This window comes from Ochotona princeps, chromosome 30 (assembly GCF_030435755.1).
Source record: "Ochotona princeps isolate mOchPri1 chromosome 30, mOchPri1.hap1, whole genome shotgun sequence".
Taxonomy (NCBI): Eukaryota; Metazoa; Chordata; class Mammalia; order Lagomorpha; family Ochotonidae; genus Ochotona; species Ochotona princeps.
In genome coordinates this window covers 2,874,216-2,894,283 of record NC_080861.1, presented here as the reverse complement: position 1 = coordinate 2,894,283, position 20,068 = coordinate 2,874,216, and the positions used below count along the sequence as shown (strand labels likewise).

General features: G+C 48.3%; 1 protein-coding gene across 2 annotated transcripts in view; it reads left to right on the top strand.

Moving 5' to 3' along the window:
- PCCB (propionyl-CoA carboxylase subunit beta) overlaps window positions 1-17,864 on the top strand; it is a 44,913-nt gene extending 27,049 nt beyond the window's left edge. For both annotated transcript variants that reach the window (XM_058657280.1, XM_058657281.1), the window contains 9 exons: window positions 1,859-1,967; window positions 3,438-3,558; window positions 5,060-5,141; window positions 13,026-13,149; window positions 14,325-14,432; window positions 14,655-14,755; window positions 15,393-15,491; window positions 16,369-16,468; window positions 17,659-17,864. In XM_058657280.1, the coding sequence (XP_058513263.1) occupies window positions 1,859-1,967; window positions 3,438-3,558; window positions 5,060-5,141; window positions 13,026-13,149; window positions 14,325-14,432; window positions 14,655-14,755; window positions 15,393-15,491; window positions 16,369-16,468; window positions 17,659-17,780 (966 nt within the window). In that variant the 3' untranslated portion in view covers window positions 17,781-17,864. The remainder of the gene's footprint in view (window positions 1-1,858; window positions 1,968-3,437; window positions 3,559-5,059; window positions 5,142-13,025; window positions 13,150-14,324; window positions 14,433-14,654; window positions 14,756-15,392; window positions 15,492-16,368; window positions 16,469-17,658) is intronic.
- The last annotated feature ends 2,204 nt before the right edge of the window (window positions 17,865-20,068 follow it).

The following is a 20,068-nucleotide window of genomic DNA, read 5'->3' as shown; positions in this document are numbered from 1 at the left end:
CAGTTTTGGTGTTTTCTGTTAGATGTTCCCAGGCCCAGAGATTTCTCCCTGAGCTGGGCCCAGGCTCCCAGGAAGCGAGTGCACGGTGCTTGTCATTTCTGCTAGCATTTCTTTTGGCCCTTTGAGGATTTGCGTCTCCCTGCCTGCCTTGCCTGTCTGTCCTTGCGTGCTGTCTGCCTTGTCTGTTGGGAGCCGTTAGCATCTTATCATCACATTTGTTTCAATTCCTGATTAATTATTCTAGCATCTTTGATTCTGATGCTTCCATGGTTGCTGTGTCTTTTCTAACACTGCTTTTTTTTTAATTTCAATATGTTTCATAACTTTTTCTTGATAGCCAAACTAGGAGAAAGTGACTGTTGTCAACAGGCGCTTGATCCTGTAGTGGTGAGCTGTGGGAGAGGAGCGAGCCTACTGGGTGAGCAGGTCTTAGTCTTTTACGATCCTGGGCCTCCGGTATGTGAACTTCAGGTGAGCTTTCTGGTGCTGCGCATGCGCAGGACGGACAGCAGGAGGGGCACAAGGAAGCAGCGCTCTCATCCCTGCTGGAGCTGGGACAGGACTGGGGTTCGCCTCCCCGGAGGCGTGTAGTGGTTGACAAGGCTCCGACAGCCTAGGCTGTGTGGCTCAGTGGTTCCTCCTGAGGGCAGAGCTTGTGAAGAAGGGGAAGTTCTGTGTGTGTCAGAGGAGTGCTGACGGAGTGCTAGAGGAGCGGTCGCTTCCCCTGACGTGCTGGACGGGACGGTCTCACCTTGGCAGCACTGTCCTTGGGAAGCCAGCGGACTCCAGCAGGGTAGAAAGATGCAGGTGGGCCCGATCACGGCTTCCTTGGGGTTTGTGTCTCCTGGCCTTGTCCCCTCGGAGCCTCTAGTACATTGTTGAGCTTCATTTTGACTCTCAGGCTGGGCCCCATTAGGTCTGTCCTCCAGGGCTTCTCGTCGGACAGGCCTCCGCTGCTCTGTGAGCTCACCGCTGCTGGATCTGAGAACTGCTGAGTTTGTGTTTGCTCAGCTTTTTGTTTGTGTGGACAGTGTCTGCCTCCAGCTTTGTCCGCTGTTTGAAGTTCTTAAACTGCCGTGAACACGAGGTGCTTCTGTAAGCATGCGTTCAGAGGTCTTAGCACGGAGTGGAAAGATCTGTCTGTATAGACCTGTTCTAGCAAGTTCCCAAAGGGCCATATGATGAAGGACTTGCACATCGTGTAACTGATTAAGGACCAGTTTCCTTAGTGTGTAAGAAGGCGTCATCCAGTGCAAGAATGGGTGAAGAACATCAACAGTGAGTGGGCAGAGGGGACCACAGTAAGATATTTGTTTACCACCAATCTGGAAGCCAAGTTCGTGCTATACTGGTAAGGAATGATTTCTCTGTCTTACTTTAAAGAGTTACTGGGAGAGAAGGTCGTCCATCCACTGGTTCATTCTGCAAAAGATTGCGACGGCCAGAGTTGGGCTGATTCCCAGCTGGGAGCTGGAGCTTGTTCCTGGCTGCTCAATGGGTGCAGGGGCCCAAGGCCGTGGACCAACCTCTGCTGCTTTCCTAGGCCATTAGAAGGGAACTGGATTGGAAGTGGAGCTGTTGGGACTTGAACTGGTGCCCAGATGGATTTGCCAAAACTGCAGGTAGAAGAGTAATGTGCTTTACCACCATGCTGGCCTCAGGAATGAGCTCTTCAAATCGCAGAAATATGTTAAAAAGACAAATCTGAGTGCATATAGGACAGGGTTAGGCAATGTTTGTATTAGAAAATAAGACGGTGTGTCACTGCCTTCTCTGTGTTTGTCCTGGTTGAATGCACGCTAAGGCTTCGACCAGCTGTGGTACACTGAGGTTGACTGTTCTCGAACTCTGATTTCAGGACACCTCATATCTGTTCATCACTGGCCCTGATGTTGTGAAGTCTGTCACCAACGAGGATGTCACCCAAGAGGAGCTAGGTGGTGCCAAGACCCATACCACCATGTCAGGTGAGCCCTGGGGGATGGCCGCTCTGGGCTCACACGCCGTGGAGAGAAGGGACATGGTTTTAGTAAATACTGTTCCTCTGTTGGAATATGTGTAGGAAGATTGCTGTGTGAACTGCCTTTGAACAGAGAGGTACAGGTGGACTTAATCTCAGACTTACTGAAACCAGTAATGGGCTTCCCAACGCTGCGCTGTTCACTGAGTACATGCCCATTCACTTGGAGAGAAAACCTGTGCTTTCCCCCTCCCCCCAAAGGTTTACTTATTTTTATTGGAAAGGCAGATTTACAGAGAGGAGAGAGAAAGGTCTTCCTTCTGCTGGCTCAGTCCCCAAGTGGCTGCAATGGCCAGAGCTGAGCTGATCCGAAGCCAGAAACCAAGAGCTTCTTTTGGGTCTTCCACATGGGGACAGGGTCGCAAGGCTTTGGGATGTCCTCCATTGCTTTTCCTGGGGGGAAGTAGAGCAGCTGGGACACAAAACGACACCCTGTCAGATACAGGTGCATTGAAGGTGAGGATTTAGCCAACGTGCTGGCCTCGTTCCTGTCTTTCCAGGATTGCTAAGCATTGATTGTATGCCAGACATTGTCCTTGTTGAGAATTACTATGACGGGCAGGCCTCACCTTCCTCTGCTTGAGCTGCTATTGCAGGGTGTTGCTGGGTAATAAACAGGGAAGCACACATTGTAGAGAAGTGTGTGAAGAGATCTACCCTGAGGTCAGGAGTGAGGGGTGTTGCTGTGAGCAGAGCAATCCTGAATGAAGATGTGGCCAGTGCGCATCTGGTGCAGTGGTCAAGCCATCACTTAGGGGCTAGCGTGGTAGCATAGTGGCAAAAGTCGCTGCCTGGGATGCAGACAGCCTGAGTGCTGGTTTGGGTCCTGGCTGTTCCACATCCAGTCCAGGTCCTTGCTGATGCATTTAGGTAGGCCACAGAATATGGCCAAGTACCTGAGTCCTTGCAATGCTTGTGGGAGACCCCAGGAGAGTTCCAGGCTCCTGGCTTTGACCTGGGGCATCTCCAGCTGCTTGGGGAGTGAACCAGCAAATGAAGATCTCCCTCCCTCCCTGGCCACCTGTAACAATCACATATGGAAGGACCTGGTTCACGTCCCAGCTGGCCTCCTATCCAGATTCCTGGCAGCACACACACTGGGAGGCAGCAGCGATGGCTCAAGTCCTTGGGCTGCTGCCATTCATGTGGGAGTTCTGGGCGTGTGGCTTCTTCCTGGTCCAGCCCTGGCTGCACTGCCTGTAAGATCCCTGTCTCTCATCTGTCTGTAAAATGTAAGATAAATGGGGCCCTGTAGAGGATGGCAGCGGTGGAGGGGACGGCCACCTGACTGCTGTGTGCTGTGGAACTCCTGCCCGTGGAGCACAGCGGATTGTGGAGCTGTCAGCGTGCTGGAAGCGAGGCAGCATCTCTGGACTTGCTGGCAAGCTACTCCATCATGGCCTCCCTGTTTCCTCAGGTGTGGCCCACAGAGCCTTTGAAAATGATGTGGACGCCTTGTGCAATGTGAGAGAATTCTTCAACTTCCTCCCCCTCAGCAATCAGGACCCGGCTCCCATCCGCGAGTGCCAGGATCCCAGGTGGGGTTGCATTGTGCAGGGTGGCCTGCGCTTCTCCAACTCAAGGTCCTGACAGGACCTGTGGGGTCTGCCCCTGGGTGGGCTGGTGGACCCAAGGGTTGGTGACCGTGGGAGCCCAGGAGCAAAGGAAGGAGTTCTATGCACTTTGGACTTTTGAGTAGCCCTGGGGAAAGACAGCATGTCCAGACAATACAGACTTTTGCTGTCTGAGAAACTTGAGTTGTCTGGAATCAGAGAGGGAAGCATTTTTATGTCCAAATGTGGACATGGACCTCCTGTCCTCAAAGAAATGGGTGTATGTGCCTGCTCATGGCCTGGGGCTGGGCAGGGCCACCTCCTGAATTGCTCTTTCCTGCTTCTTGTTAGGGGCACCTCGGGGTAAATAGAGACCCAGCTGAGGGCTGTTGCCACACACCTATGACTGATCCATTTGTTTCTTCCCCAAATCCACCCTTCTGTGCTCCCTTGCTGGAGCTTTGTTCAGCACAAGGGCTTCAGGAAGAGGCCATTTCAACCACTTACCATGTGGCTGTGACTGGGTCAGTGATCTTTTAAGGAGTCGTGTCCCTAGGGACTCCATATATTTGCCATCACCTCTCAGGGCACCCTGAGTGTGGGCATAGGGAGGGCAGGTGGCCACATGTTCCTTTCTGAGCTTACATCCATACACTTGGACTCTGGGAAGGTGTTCAGATGTCACTGGCAGGTGACTGGTCTGGTTGGGCCCAGCCCTTCCTCCCCTGCGTCCCAGGGGCTCTGTGGAAGTGGCAGCCTGAGAGCAGGCAGGACTTGCTTCCGTGTGGAGCTGTGCCCAGCACAGGGAGAGCTATCTGGGGGCCTGATTGCCCCTCTCAGCATTGTGGTGGCCTCCGGCCTTCTACACGGGACAGCAGGGACGGGACAGAGCCTGTTGGAGAGCAGCCAATGGCAAATCGACCTGTGGAGTGAGTGACTGTGGCTTGGCCTCCTGCTGGACCTCCTAGACACAGCCTGAAGGGAGAGTGGGATGCAGGGTAGGGCAGCAATTCTGCTGGTGCCTTTACATGAGCTCTGGCAGGCTTCCCTTCCAGGGACCGTGAGTGCCCAGTGGTTTCCAGAGAGCTCTGACTTGGGTCTGAGTTCTCGTTCATTCGTGTTTCATGTTTTAGGGAGTTAGAGCGGGATCGTTTGTGGCCATGTCTTGCTCATCACAATGCCCTTTAATGTCCCACACAGTCCCTGAAATGTAGGAGGTATTCAGGGAATTGAGTGAAAGCATCACACTCGGGAACAAGCTCACTTTCTTTTCTAAAAGGACACTGCAGGTCTTTGACACTGGTCTCAGGTACAGTGTGAGTGGTGGCTACAAAGGAGTGATTCTTTGGGGGCGACTTTGCACGTCTGGCAGGGACAGAACCAGCCCTGTTCCTGTGACATGTCTCCCCAGTTCCATTCCAGCTCCCCCGACACAGCAGGTAACAATGTCTTCTCATGTTGACCCCGCTGCCTCTTTCCTACCTAGTGACCGCCTGGTTCCTGAGCTTGACACGATTGTCCCTTTGGAGTCTACCAAGGCCTACGACATGGTGGACATCATACACGCCGTAAGTTGCCTGCCTTGCCCATCCATGTGCAGACATTCAGTCCTCATACTTTGCTTTAATAAGGAAGTTTTGGTCCTACTGGTCCTGATGTCATATGGGGTGGGCACAGGACCAGTGCCACCTAGCAGTGTGTGTCCTGGGAAGAGCTAGCTAAAGGTTCCCAGGGGCTGCAGGGATGGATGGGGGAGGAGCCAGTGGGCCAGTAGAGCCTAGGGTTCCCTAGAAGGCACTGAGGTACAACAGGCTGGAGACCAGGTCAGGTCCTGGGAATCTTGAGTGAGCTCCTGTGTTGGGGCCTTGAAGCCCTGAGGTCACGTTGTCTTGCTGGACAGCGTTGTGGGGCATCTTGTGAAAACGTCAGGGTGTGTGTGCGTGCGTGTGTCCAGTCCGTACATTTATACATGCACGTGCACGATGGACAGGAGCCATTTGAGTTTTCTTGGTGCAGCAGATCCCTCGCTGATTAAGTAAAGGGGACAGTGTTGGGTAACCTGGGGCATCTGTAAATGGCCATTGTTTTTAGATTCAAAAAAGTGCTTACGAAAAAAAGGTAAAGGGTGCATCATTTAAATTATTTCTTGGGCTTTTTTTCATTTTTTATTATATTTTTGACAATCTTTACATAGTTAATTAGGGTAAAATGGTTCAAGGGCTACAGGAAAGTGGGTAAGACTATTATTTCCATATTGTTTCCTTCATGTATCTGAGGTAAAGGGGGATATTGAGGGAGAAGCCCCACCCAGTTTCCCACCCACCCCAGGTCCCGGATGTGGGGCATTCTCTGAGATACTTGCTCAAGTGGTTTTGATAGTTCACCAGTTATGAATCGCTGCCAATCTCGCCGCTCCAAACATGATGAGGTCGTTGAAGAATCCACTGATTGACATAGTCCATTATAGAGTCTCCGTTTGCCCAGTATTTCGCTGCCAACATACAGCTGAGGTGGTTGATTGATTTATTCTGTCTTCTGTCTTGGTTAGGATTCTGAGTCCGGCATTTTGATTGGGGAGATCTCCAAAGAAACTTTGAGGTGTTCCCAGACCAGATTCTTGTATGTACTAGCAAGTCCAGGGCCCAGCACAGCCCATCGCCCCGATCAGCTGGTGGTTCCAATTGTTGGGTTGGTTCTGTTTTCAGCCCTAACTTCCACTGAAACCAATGGGTGTTGCAGTCCAGCCTGGTTTTGCCCAGCACATACTCGGCCCTCACATAAACCAGTGGGAGCTGCAGCCTAGTCAGAGTGACCCACAATAACCCCCACCAGGCCTGCCCTCTACCCTGGTTTGCCAGTATGTGTAGCAAACTAGTCCAGTCTGTCCCACACCCCATTCGGCTCTCGTACATGTCAGTGGGTATTAAAGCCTAGTTCCATCTAACCAGCTCAACTATCCAGCCCTCTTGGATGTTGTTGGGTGCCTCTCTGTCTAGCCACGCCTGCCCCTGTCCTGGTTCTCGTGCCCTCCCATGGGAGTGGTAACCAAGAGGGAGGAGCCCACTGTTTCCCTCCCAGGTCTCTCCCACTCCTGGATTATGCACTCTCCAAGTGGTTCTGTGGTTTGACTTGAGAGAAATAGCCCCCAGTGCCAGCTTCTGCCAGCTGATGATGCGGCTAAGCCCAAACAACCCTCACCCACTCTAATTTTGTTTGCACCAGTAGAAATAATCAGCCCAGCCTGGCTTTTCCCTGATCTAGTCCACATGAGGCGCACAGGTGTTGTAGCCCTGCCTGGCCTGGTCTGCCCCCATCCCAGCCCACGCTCTCCAGTGGGAGTAGCTGTCCAGCAAGGGAACCCCCCCATATTCTCCCTGCCGGCTCCGCCCCCTCCCTTCCTGATTCTTACTCGTGCTGGTTGGGCACTGTGGTTACATCCGGTAGAGGCAACCTCCCCTTGGCATTCCGTTTTGTGCACTGGTTTTTGTCATGACCAAACCTGGCTCGACTCACACTCTGTTCCAGTGCTCGGTTTTGCCAGTGGATGACGTGAACTGATTCAGCCTGGTCTGCCCCCGACCCATGCCAAATGTATGCCAGTGGGAAACTACCATGGCCTGTTCTGGGCTGTTTCCTAGGGACTTACTGTTTTTTAAAGATTTGTATTTTTAGTTTGAAAGGCAGATTTACAAAGTCTTCGGTTGAAGTTGATGAATTCTTTGTCCTGTGGTACGGCACTTTGTTCTTTCCCCATTTTCCTGCAACCCGTGTCCATCCCCAAGTTCATCCTGCATGTCCCACTCTGACCCGATGACCTGACCAGATCCTTCAGAGGGACAGCTGAGGCGGGAGAGTCCTCACTGCACTTTGCTCTGCTGACAGAAGAGGGTGCTCTTCAACTAGGAATCTTCCTCACTGTCCCAAACTGCCAGTCCCATCCGCTACATGCAGATCCCACACAGCTCCTGTGACAGGTGCACTGAGAATGAGGCGTGTTGGTGGGTGCCGTGGCCTTCGCTGAGGGGTGTGTTGGGAAGCAGGTGATCCCGCCTCCACCTGGGCTGATGAAAATAACGCTGACTAATGCCAGGTGCAGGAAGATGGAAGGAGTCAGCTTAGAGGGGACTGAGTGAAGAGATGCGATGATGCTGGGGTAATCACCAGCTGTGATAAGATTACAAGGTACTAAAAGAATGTTTTTGAGCGAAAAGCTTAATTGGGGACATTGAAGAGAAATGGGGAAGTCACCATGATAAAAATACTAGGAAAAAGTGAAAGTAAAGTTCTCAACAGAAAAAGCTTTGTGAGATGACATTTAACTAGTGTGAAGCAGCATGCTGCACGTTTTTATATGCAGCTTTAAATTGCCAGCCTAAAAATTAATGTAAACATAGCTCATAAAAATTACTGAAGAAAAGTGTCAGAGTGAGGTATAATGGGAGAGAGGCAAAGAAGACTAAAAAACATATAATTGGAGTGTTAGAAAAATGAATGGGACAGAATTAACATTCAGGGCTGTAATCGAGGAAGTCATTCTGACAGAACATCATCAGGGATACCAGCCTGCTGCACACCCAGTCCAGCTCCCGGGAAAGCTGTCTTCAGCCTGGCCCAGCCCAGTGATGGTGGCCATCTGGGGACTGACACCCTGGATGGAAGATCTTTCAAGCAAATGAACATTTTTTAAAAACAAGAGGTCAAGTGTAGTATGCAACGAAGGATTTTATGTGTAATTAAGCTGATAGAAAAACAGTTTTAGATATTCCAAGAATTGGAGTTTTGAACGCTTGGGTCTGCAAAGGGAGGGTAAGCTGGACCGTTTCCCAGAGTGAAGGAGCCCTGGGCCGCAGCAGGCAGTGAGTCAAGGAGCTGGGCCCCTATGGTTCAAATGGAATGAAGTTAGATGAAGTTCTTACCTCTGGCGCAGCTCGGCCTCGCCCTGGCAAAACACTGTGCACATGTGGGAAGTGAGCCGGTACGTAGGAAACCTCTTTCAAGTTAAAAAGTGAATTAAATTCCCCCACATCAAATTTCTAGCTCAAAAACCAGGAAAAAAAAGTAAGTCTTACTAAAAATTTCAAAATATATCACACGAAATACTTTTGTGAATACTTAAGTATAGAAAACTATGATATATGAAATAGAAATGTAACTAATAAAGCAAATGCTAGTTAACTTTTTTTTAAAACTTCACTGTTTGGAATAAGGTGCCCTGAATAGCTGGCCCTGAGCCGTGCCAAAGCCAGGAGCCTGGAACACCATCGGGGTGTGCTGCTTGAGTGCTGGTGCCCGAGCTCTTGGTACATTGACTTCTGCTTTCCCAGGGGCATTAGCAGGGAGTTAGCTGGGGAATGGAGCAGCCAAGACTCGAACTGGCTTCCACACAGGATGCAGGAAGTAGCTTAGCCTGTTGTGCCACAGCACTGGCCTCAAACTAGCTAATTTAAATAAGAGTATGAATAGAAGTACGAAGTCAAAAAGGGGAACAACTTTTGAAAAAGAACAAATTCTGAAAGTGGACAGTTTTGTGAAGAGCAATTAAATTAGTCATTTAAGGAAGCTTAAATAGACCAAATTCTAGGGGAAATTACTTCATGGAAAAAAAAAAAGTAGCAGCAGGACCACATAGTTTCATCTGAGAATTTTGAGTCCTTCAAACATCAAACTGTTGAACCTCCACCCCATGGTAGAAACATTTATAAGAAATTGTTAAATATTTATAGACTTTTTCAAGAAACCTGTTTAATAAGGAAAGACCAAGTTCCATGAAGATGAGAAAAAAAAGCAAGGTTGCCTAAAAATTGTTGTCTCCACTAACAATTTTTTTAATTGGAAAGGCAGATCTACGGAGAGAAAGAAATACAAAAAGAAAGATCTTCCGTCTGCTGGTTCACTCCCCGAGTGGCCACAACGGCCAGAGCTGAGCCATGAATGATTTATTTTAAAGCCTTGGAAAAGAAGTTAATCTTTATTTGTAGATGACACAGTTTGCTATAAAATTAAAGAATGTATGATGGTACCTATTTAAATAGTAATTGGAATATAAGATTCATGTACAGAAATGGGCAGTCTTCCTATAAACAATAACTAATTGTAGAGTAAAAGCCATGGACAATAGCAACAAAGTAAACTATTTCCTAATACTCAACAGGAAAAGCTTGATGGGGCAGATTTTACAACACATGAAAAACACTGAGTTAACATTGTAAAAATGTGAGTTCTGTTTATGTTAGCTTATAAAAGATAGGCAATTCCAAGAATTGTTTTTATGAAGATTTGTTTATTTTAAAAGGCAGAGTTAGGAATCTTTCATCCACTGGTTCACCCCCAAGGCTAAAGAGCAGAGCTCCATGAGGACTCCCTGGCACATCAGAGGGAGCCAGATCAGGAGTGGAGAAGCTGGGACTTGAACCAGTGCTCTGTTAGCTCGCTGGCTTTGCAGGCACAGGCTTTCCTTGCTGCGCCATGGTACCAGCTCCTACAAGTCATTTCTTTATGCTGCTTTCTAAATAGTGATAGAGTTAAATGTATTAACAATGATTCACTTGAAACAGGCTCATGTTTGCATTCCTATTTTATCTTAATGTTTTCCTCCCAGCCCTGTTGTCACTTTTCCCACCCTGTTCCCACGCCCCTCGTTAACCCTGTTCTTTTCTGATGTGTCCCTGTTTGTATTTGTAGCTTTGAGTCTTTTAGCCAACATAGTATCACGTGGTGAACACGCGCTTGCCCTTACTCCACAGCCTGGAACCACTCCATAATCCTTCAGAGCTTCCCCGGTCTTCAGTTCTGTAGAGTACTGTTTTATGTGTATACTGGTGTTCATAAAACCAGTGTCTAATTTATGATTCACATTTAAAATTTTTAGGTAGATTAGCATATTTTAGCATACAAGTGCTGTGTAATGGTAGTAACTTCATATAGTTGTATTCTTGTGTCTGCAGGGGAAATTCTGGAGTTGGAACTGCTCAAAGTATCAATGTTTGTTTATCTAGTAGTAGATAATACCAGATTCCCCGCCTAAGAATGGGTGGAAACATCTGTTTCCCCAGACTTGCTAACAACATGTTTTTAAACTTTTATTTTAGGCCAATCTGACATGAGAATTGATTATTAAATTGTTTTCTAGCATTACAAATTAAATTGGCCATTTTTCCTCCTGTGGAAAATATATCCATTTATATACATGAATATATATAATATGTGACCACAACGGCCGGAGCTGAGCTGATCCGAAGCCAGGAGCCTGGAGTCTCTTCCAGGTCTTCCAGGCGGGTGCAGGATCCCAACACTTTGGACTGTCCTTACCTGCTTTTCCAGGGCACAAGATGAGACGCGGGGCTGCCAGGACATGAACTGGTGTCCATATGGGATTCCGGCATCTGCAAGGCGAGGACTTTAGGCACTAGGCTACCGCACTGGGGCCCACTAATGTCCATTTTATGTTCTAGTGCACTTTTTGAAGCATTCTGCTCTCTGCCTTTATTAGGAATGGGTGCTTTGTGAGATGCATGTTACAAATACTTTCTCCCAGCCTACTGTCTTTAGATTGCTGCATATCATCTTTCACAACAAAAAATGGGATTTAAAATTTTTACACATTCTGCTTTACCAATCTTTAACTGTACTGTATTTTGATTCAGAGTTTTAAAAACATTTATTTACCTTCCCTTAAAGTTGGAGGAATTTCACCTATGCTTTCTTTCAGCATGGATTCAGTGAGTATATTTAGTTCGCTGACCCATTTGTAGTTAATTTTTGAATAGGATGTAGTATGTAGCTAATTTTATATTTTCCAAAATAGCTCTCCATATATCAAAAAGCTGTTCTTTGCTTCTGGGGTTTGAGACACTTTTATCATATACCAAAATTCTGTGTGTACTGAGTCTATTTCTGGCTTTTCTGTTCCTCTGGTCTGTTTATGTGCCAGTGCCCCACTGTTCTAACTTTAGAATACTTTAATATGTGATACAGAGCTAGCTCCTGACTTGTCAGTTTTCTTTCACAGTATATTCCTATTTTTGCACCTTTATGTTTCTATATAAATTTTTCTGTTAAAAACTATTTTGGAGTGGATGCGGCTCACCGGGTTCAGCTGAAGCCGGTAACACTGGCACCCTGTACTGTTGTGCTTGGGTCCAGTTCCCTGCTGGCATGCCTGGGGACATGGTGGAGGATGGCCTGAATGCTTGAGCTCTGCTGCCCACTGGGGCCTCCTGGCATTGGCCTGTGCCAGTCCTGACACATGCAGTCAGTAAGGGAATGAGTCTGATCTCTGCCTTTCAAACAAATTACAATAACAACAATATATGAACTCAGTGTCTTGTTGCTCATGCTGTGGATTGTGTGTACACATATATACATGTAGGCAACAAGCCAGTGAGTTCATGCTGTTGGAAGTGCATGGGAAAGACAACATTTCTTACAGCAAACTGCAAATGGAGAAGGGATTGGAGCTAGAGAAACTCATTTGTCAAATCTCATGTAGTAATGGGTCAAAAATCATCAGTGGCTCTTAAGCCTAGTGGGTGAAGAACTGGATTTATTTATTAAATAAACGTTCATGAAAAGCATAATTTTTACATGTATCAAAGTATTGCCCCCACCAACTCTGTGCCAGTTACACTGGAAAAAATCTAATTTGGCAGAGGAGAAACCTGGCAGATGACACCATGATTGGTGGAGAAATCAGTATCGGTTCATATCCTTTGCTGCTTGATGTGATTCTCTGAGATCGCTCTTGTGCCATTCTTGTCGCAAACAAGCTGAAACACCGAATAAAAATCAACGCTAGAAAGCGGATTCTACAAAGTAGCCGTTCATTAGAAATACACTACTATGAACGAGCAAGACCCGGTGGGGAAGAAAGGAATCTGAAGGAACGTGGCCACAGAAAGTGCCAGGTGATGCAGGGTTAGAATCCGCACGATTTTTGTTGCTTTTGTTGTTATAAAGGATGTCGTTAGAACAACTTGGAACAGTTTGAATAAGGTCATATAGTAGGAGACAGTACCGTGTTAATACTTCCTGAATTTTATTTCACTTTAGTCAGACATGTTTTTGCTCTTAAAAGCTAGATAAGGTGGGTCCGTGAGCCCAAGAAGCATTCTGTCTGCAACTTACTCAAATGGGTGAGGGTAACAGATATGTGTATAAGATATAAATATGTATACAGTGTGCATATACATAAGAGACTGTTGTCTCTTACGTGGGGGTTGGCTGTTCCTCTACCTTCAAGTGCTGGCATCCCACAGGGATGTGTTGGTGCCTTGGCTGCTCCGCTTCCCATCCAGCCCCGTGCCTGTGGCCTGGGAGAGCAGCAGCTGCGGAGCTTGGGGCGCCTGTGGTAGGTTGGGGGAATGTCCAGTTTTATAATTCTGTGCTCGAAATGTCTAACTTTATATCACAGTTGTCTTGTGCTTCACTGTTTTAAATTCAGTTTGTTCCTGCAGGTTGTTGATGAACGAGAATTTTTTGAGATCATGCCAAATTATGCCAAGAACATCATTGTTGGTTTTGCAAGAATGAATGGGAGAACTGTTGGGATTATTGGCAACCAACCTAAGGTGGCCTCAGGTAAGGAGTTCTTGTAAAGCTTGCTGGGAGATGCCAGGCCGCCTGATGCCCAAGGTGTCCTGCTCCGTGCCTTTTCCTCAGACATGGCCTTCCACGATTGGAGGAGAAAAACTCAGGTGTAAAAGCAACCTCTATTACTGTCTTTTTTTTTTTAAAAAGATTTATTCATTTTTATTACAGTCAGATATAGAGAGGAGGAGAGACAGAGAGGAAGATCTTCTGTCTGATGATTCACTCCCAAGTGAGCCATAACGGCTGGTGCGCGCAGATCCGAAGCCGGGAACCTGGAACCTCTTCCGGGTCTCCCACACGGGTGCAGTGTCCCAATGCATTGGGCCGTCCTCGACTGCTTTCCCAGGCCACAAGCAGGGAGCTGAATGGGAAGTGAAGCTGCCAGGATTAGGACCGGCGCCCATATGGGATCCCGGGGCTTTCAAGGTGAGGACTTTAGCCACTAGGCCACGCCGCTGGGCCCTCAAGTCTTCTTTAAACCTCAGCTATGCTAGGATAGTAACATAGCTGAGAAAGCTGATTCTTTTTTTTTTTTTTTAAAGATTTATTTATTGTATTACAAAGTCAGATATACACAGAGGAGGAGAGACAGAGAGGAAGATCTTCCATCCGATGATTCACTCCCCAAGTGAGCCCCAACGGCCGGTGCGCGCCGATCCGAAGCCGGGAACCAGGAACCTCTTCCAGGTCTCCCACGCGGGTGCAGTGTCCCAATGCATTGGGCCGTCCTAGACTGCTTTCCCAGGCCACAAGCAGGGAGCTGGATGGGAAGTGGAGCTGCTGGGATTAGAACCGGCGCCCATATGGGATCCCGGGGCATTCAAGGCGAGGACTTTAGCCGCTAGGCCACGCCGCTGGGCCCGAGAAAGCCGATTCTTAAGGGCACAGTGTTAGTCTGAGTGTAACCTAGCTCCAGAATGGCACCTTACACTGCTGCTCCCACTCTGACACTGGAGGCAGCCTGCATGTGTGCGGCAGAGCTCAGCTCTTGGGCTCTGGTCTGTGTCACCCCCCGTTTCCCTGGATTACTGCTCTGACACGGGAAGACCACACAGCCTCCACGAGCAGCAGCTCTGGGCGGCTGGTTGCCTGGGACATCATTCCTGTAGTGGTTGGAGCGGGCAAGACTGCCCAGAAGCTTACCGTGGATAATCTTTTTCTAGGATGCCTGGATATTAATTCATCTGTGAAAGGGGCTCGCTTTGTCAGATTCTGTGATGCATTCAACATTCCACTCATCACTTTTGTCGATGTCCCTGGATTTCTGCCTGGTAAGTCGGTCAGAGGTGACGGTTAGGAGAGTGCTTCTGCCGAGCAAGTCACACTTGGAGATTCTGGAAGATTCTTTAAGGATTTGCAACTGTGCATATCCTGGGTGTTCAGAAGATACAGCTGAGTAAGAGATGACCTTTTGCATTCTTCACAGCTCACAGTGGCAGGCAACCTTTGCAAATGTGTCTGTGGTTATCTATTAACTCTTCCTTGTGACCTAGGCACAGCACAGGAATACGGGGGCATCATCCGGCATGGCGCCAAGCTTCTCTACGCATTTGCTGAGGCAACTGTGCCCAAGATCACGGTCATTACCAGGAAGGTGAGAACCTCACACGACTGGCTGTGACACCCCCCCACTCCTTAGCAGCATGGCCTGGTGGGAGGTTTGACCAAGAGTTTCACAGGACTTGAAGAAGTACAGCTTGGTCAACTTAAAATCTTGAGGACAGCATTTTCACTCTTGTAGACTTGCTCTGCAGAGGTGTGTGTGTTTAAAGATGCATTTTATGGATTTGCAGCACAGCGACAAGGCCATCTTCCACCTGCTGGGCCCTTCCCTAAATGGCCTCTGTGGCCTCCATGGCTGGGGCTGGTCCAGACTCGTATCAGGACCCTGGAAGTTCACCCAGGTCTCCCACCTGCATGGCAGGAGCACAAGCTCTTGAGCTGTTTTCCCTGCTTTCCTAGGTGCATTAGGGGTTGGACCAGAAGTGGAACAGCCAAGACTCCAACGGACACTCCATTATGGAATGCCGGTGGCTGAGCACAGTGGCAGGCAGCCCCATGTGGCCTTTTATAGCGTGAGAAGACCAGAAGGGACAATGAAGGAACTGTGAAAGGCCTTGAGGAGCCCAGGAGAGCTGTTCTTTACCCACTCTCCCCTGGCCTCCTGGATCTTTCAGAGCCATGACCAGGTTGTCCCAGGTGTTAATGTTCAGCATTTGGGTATGTCCTAGGCTTATGGAGGAGCTTATGACGTCATGAGCTCGAAGCACCTGTGTGGTGATACCAACTATGCCTGGCCCACAGCAGAGATTGCAGTGATGGGAGCCAAGGTAAGGAGCTGTAGCTTTCTGCTTTCCTGGCCCTGAGGACTCTACTCTCCCCAGAGGAGCTCAGAACGCACCTGGGACTTGATAGAGGTTGGGGTCCTTTCTATCAGCCATGACTTAAGGGAGTGAGGGTTAGATCTTGTCAAGTCTTCCTTATGGGACTCGAAGGCCTTTTCTGCCTCCTCTCCTACACTCTCTTCAGGTACATGCTGGTGTCTTCATGCCAGGGTTAAGTGCAACAGATGAGAAGAATGGAAAGCGATAGGGGCCCAGTGTGGGCATTTAGATTCTAAGTAAAAGGAAAGGATTCAGTTAGCTGAAAAAACCCTGGGAAAGTTAAATGTCCCTCCTAGCCCAGCCCCACTGAAGGCTCCAGGCTAGTTTTCTCAGCCCCCAAGAAGCTGAGCTGTAGTTCAACCCTAGTGACTGTGAGCAAGGTAGGTCCTGTTGTCTGACCTATTCCCCACTCCTCATCTGCTCTGAAATAACTATGGGGGTTGAACCAAGTACCTACCAGGGTTTCTAAGCTTGTCTTACAGGTGTTCTGACTCGAAGGCCATTTCTTTAGGATTTTTCAGTTTAATCTGGCCTCCTGTGGCCACTGAACTCTGTTCTCTGGGTCCAGGATACCAAACAAGGATGACAGACCATGCAGAAAACAGACCAAACGACTTGGCTGTGAGGACTGACTGCAAATGGTGAAGGCAGGATGGAATCTGTCTCTCTCACAACTACTGACTCTGCCTGGCCTGCCTCCTGGAGGCTACACCTGAGCAGGGTGTCTGGGTCATTTCTACGCAGTGCTTGAGCCTTTAAGCTAGCACTTTCTCCAGTGATTCACGAGAGGTTTCCAGTCACAGTGATAATGCTCTTCTGACAGGGAGCAGTGGAGATCATCTTCAAAGGACATGAAAATGTGGAGGCTGCTCAGGCCGAGTACATCGAGAAGTTTGCCAATCCTTTCCCTGCAGCAGTGAGAGGTAGGGGCTGCCTATGGAAGGCTGTTTTGTCCATTTGTCACTTGGTGCTGCTCTCTGTCCAGCCTCCCCTCCCAGCCCTGTCTTCTGGTCTGTTGGTGAGGACTGGGCATGTCCTTGGGCAGTCATTCCTTAGGTATGATGGGACCTACAGAGACAGCTTTGGTAACTTAAGCCAAAGTGGCTAAAAGGAATTATTCAGTTGTCTAGTGTGTAAGAATCTACCACAAAATCCAGGGGCTTCAATCACCCACTCGTTTTTCCATTTGTGGTTCTGCGGATCAGTAATTTGGTCTGAGCTGAGCTCAGTAGTTATTTTACTGGTCTTACTTGGATCACTCCCGCAGCTGCAGTCATCCTGTGGCTTGCCTGGTCCTGAACAGTCTAAGATGGCACCACTTCCACGTGGTGGCTGGCTGCTGTCCCTAAGGCCACTGCCCTGCGTGTCTGTTCACCATGTCCCAAGGGAAGCTCTGAGGCCCCTGAAGCCTAGGTTAACTCATACAGTGTCACTTTTGCCATATTTTATTGGCCAAAGCAAGTTACAAGGCCCATTGAGGGGAAAAAATCCACCTGATGATGGAGGAAGCCATCTGGGGAAGGAACGGGAGTTGTCACGGCCGCTTCTTACAGACAGACCGGTCTACTTACTCATTTAGGACTTTTCCTTGCCAAGTCAGATTTATACAGAGAGGGAAGGTGAAGAGCTTTCTGCTGGTTTATTTCCCAAACGGCCGCAACGGCCGGAGCGGAGCCGGTCCGGAGCCAGCCGCTTCCGGGTCTCCCACGCGGTGCAGGGTCCCAAGGCTTTGGGCCGTCCTCCGCTGCCTTCCCAGGCCGCAAACAGGGAGCTGGAACAAAACTGGCATCCGTATGGCATCCCGGTGCCTGCAAGGTGAGAACTTTAGCCCCAGGTCTAATTTTCATTGAACTTTTTTTGTCAGGGAGATGCATGAGAGAGAGCATGGGTGTGTTTGTATCACACTTTTGTTTACCTGCCACATACTCGTGGGTAAGACGATGGGCATTTCCCAACAGTCACTGCCGTGGGACGGAGGGCAGCGTTCAGAGCCTCTCCCTCCCTGCTAGGCAGGGACCGGCTTACACTCCGGGCTTCAGGGGTGGCGCCCAGGCCGGGCACACCGTGGGGGGAGGTGTCGGCGGAGGACAGCTTTTCTTGTGTGCTTCACCAGGGTTCGTGGATGACATTATCCAGCCTTCTGCCACCCGTGCCCGGATCTGCTGTGATCTGCACGTCTTGGTCAGCAAGAAAGTACATCGTCCTTGGAGGAAACATGCAAATATTCCTTTGTAAACAAGTCATGAACGAAGCAAGAACTAAATCACTGTCTACCGTTCCCGTCCCCGTCCTACCCTGTGCAATCAGGAAACCTGGGACTCTGACCTGGAAGGGCTAAGGCCGCACATTCTAAAAACATTTCTTCGGTGCCTGACTGTAAAAATGTTTGCTTTATTAAAAATATTAGTTGGTATTTTTGAGTATACATTTTTTGGGGGTAGAACAGTAAATAGTGATCTAAGCTACAGCTGATTCATGAAACTGTATATTGGTTTTTTCCTTCCAGTACTTACGTTTTATCCAGGGCTGGGACAGGAAGTTTTCTGAGTAGTTCTTAGGCTTCAGTTTCCTGTGCAGCCAGGGATAACGTGGCGTGCCTCGTCTCATAACTTCACCGTGGCTGTTGAGGATTAAATAAGAGGTTTCTAATGTAGTCTGTCTGGAACAGATGCTTCTTAAGAAGTGGCACCCCAGATTACCTTCTGGTATTTTCAGAATGTGTTTCCACATTCAAAAAAACTAATACGGAAATTTTCGAGTGAGTAGAAATGCTCTAAGAATGTATTACATACCCCTGCACCTAGACAGACTCTGTAGTTCACAGTTCCCACCTGTGCTTCATGTATTGGATAAACTTACTCTGACTGACATTTCAGAGGAGATGGCAGAACCATGACCTCCTCCGCCTCCTGCAGGAGCAGTGCCTGTCTCTGCTCTCTGATGAGCTCCCCGGCTTCTCTGGTTGCTTCCTACTGGGGAACTGTCACCCAGCACGCAGCACGTGCAGCCACTGGCTTACTGGCTTTGTCACATGCGCAAGGTGCTGACTGTAAAGGTTTTGGTTTTTTTTTTTTTTTTTGGTATATCGCTGTTACCATTTCCCTTTCTAATGAGTAACTAATTTGTGGGGAAATCTTTAATCCTGTCAGCACACTTGCATTGATGTTTAATACTCACTGATAATTCTTGCCTCAACCTGTGATTGTAACCGTATCATTAGATCTCAATTTAGCAATTGTACCTCTAGTAAGGACGAGCCTTAGCTTCTGATTTTAATTTCTCAGTATCAATTTGGACTCATGGATTCTTCCAGATTTCATGTGGTATCATTTTGATGCATGTTTCATGCATCAGGGGCTGGTGGAGACTCCTTCAGGCTGTTTCCCTGGGTTCTTTTCACATGTTCCAATCATTTACATTCCTGACAAAGGGTAGGATTTTGGGGCCAACATGATGATTCAGTTGGTTAATCCTCAAACTGTGAGTGCCAACATCCCACATGGGTGCCAGCTCATGTCCCGGCTACTCCACTTCCCATCCATTTCTCTGGCCTGGGAAGGCAGTCAAGGATGGCCCAAAGCCTTGGCAGCCTGCTCCTATGTGGGAGACCCAGAAGAGGCTCCTGGCTCCAGGTATGCTCAGTTCTAGCCATTGCAACCATTTGGGGAGTGAACCTGCAGACAAAAGATGTTTCTGTCATTTTTTACTTGGGGTAAGAAAGTCTTACCAAAAAAAGTAGTATTCCAGGTTCATCCGAACATCTCCTCCCAGCCCTGCAAGCAGTTTTTCCAAGGTTAGCTTCATGTCTCTTGGCAGGTGCATCATTTATAGAATATAAAATTGGTAGCATTCACATTGCTATTGCGGTGTCACTGCTTCTACATTTTCAGTAGGTGGGAAATATTGAAGTATAGATGCATATACACACAATACTCCAAAAAGCTCATGGGAAAATAGAATTAGAAGTTTGGGGTTGGTTTTGTAGTACAGTGGGTTAAGCTAGTGTAAGTTACTGCTTGTGACGCTGATGTCACATGTGCGTGCTCGTGGAGTCGTGGCTGCTTCCTGCTAATATACCAGAGAAAGCAGCAGATGACGGCTCAAGGACTTGGGCCACCCTTGAGGAAGACCTAGCTGAGCTCCTGGCTCCTGGGCCTGAGCTGGCCTGCCTCTTCAGGGAGTGAGACAGTCACTAGAAGATGTGTGTCTTTTGCTCTACCTTTCAAATAACTAGGTAAATCTAAGAAAATGTTTTTTGGTGAAGAAATACTTTTAATACTTGGGAAACATTATGTAAATATATACTTCTCATTATGTGTAACCTATTTTAGTTATCTGCTCAACCATATGATTTTCAGAATTATAACTAATCAATGATAAATCTTGTTTCTAGCCTTGAGAGCCCAGAGGTTTCCTGCAAAGGGAGGGCATGGGGGCACGCAGTACCCCCTGGCTCTTGCCTTCCTCATGGCTGCCAGCACGCTGCTCAGCTCCTCCTGGGTCATCTTGGCCTGTGTGTGCCC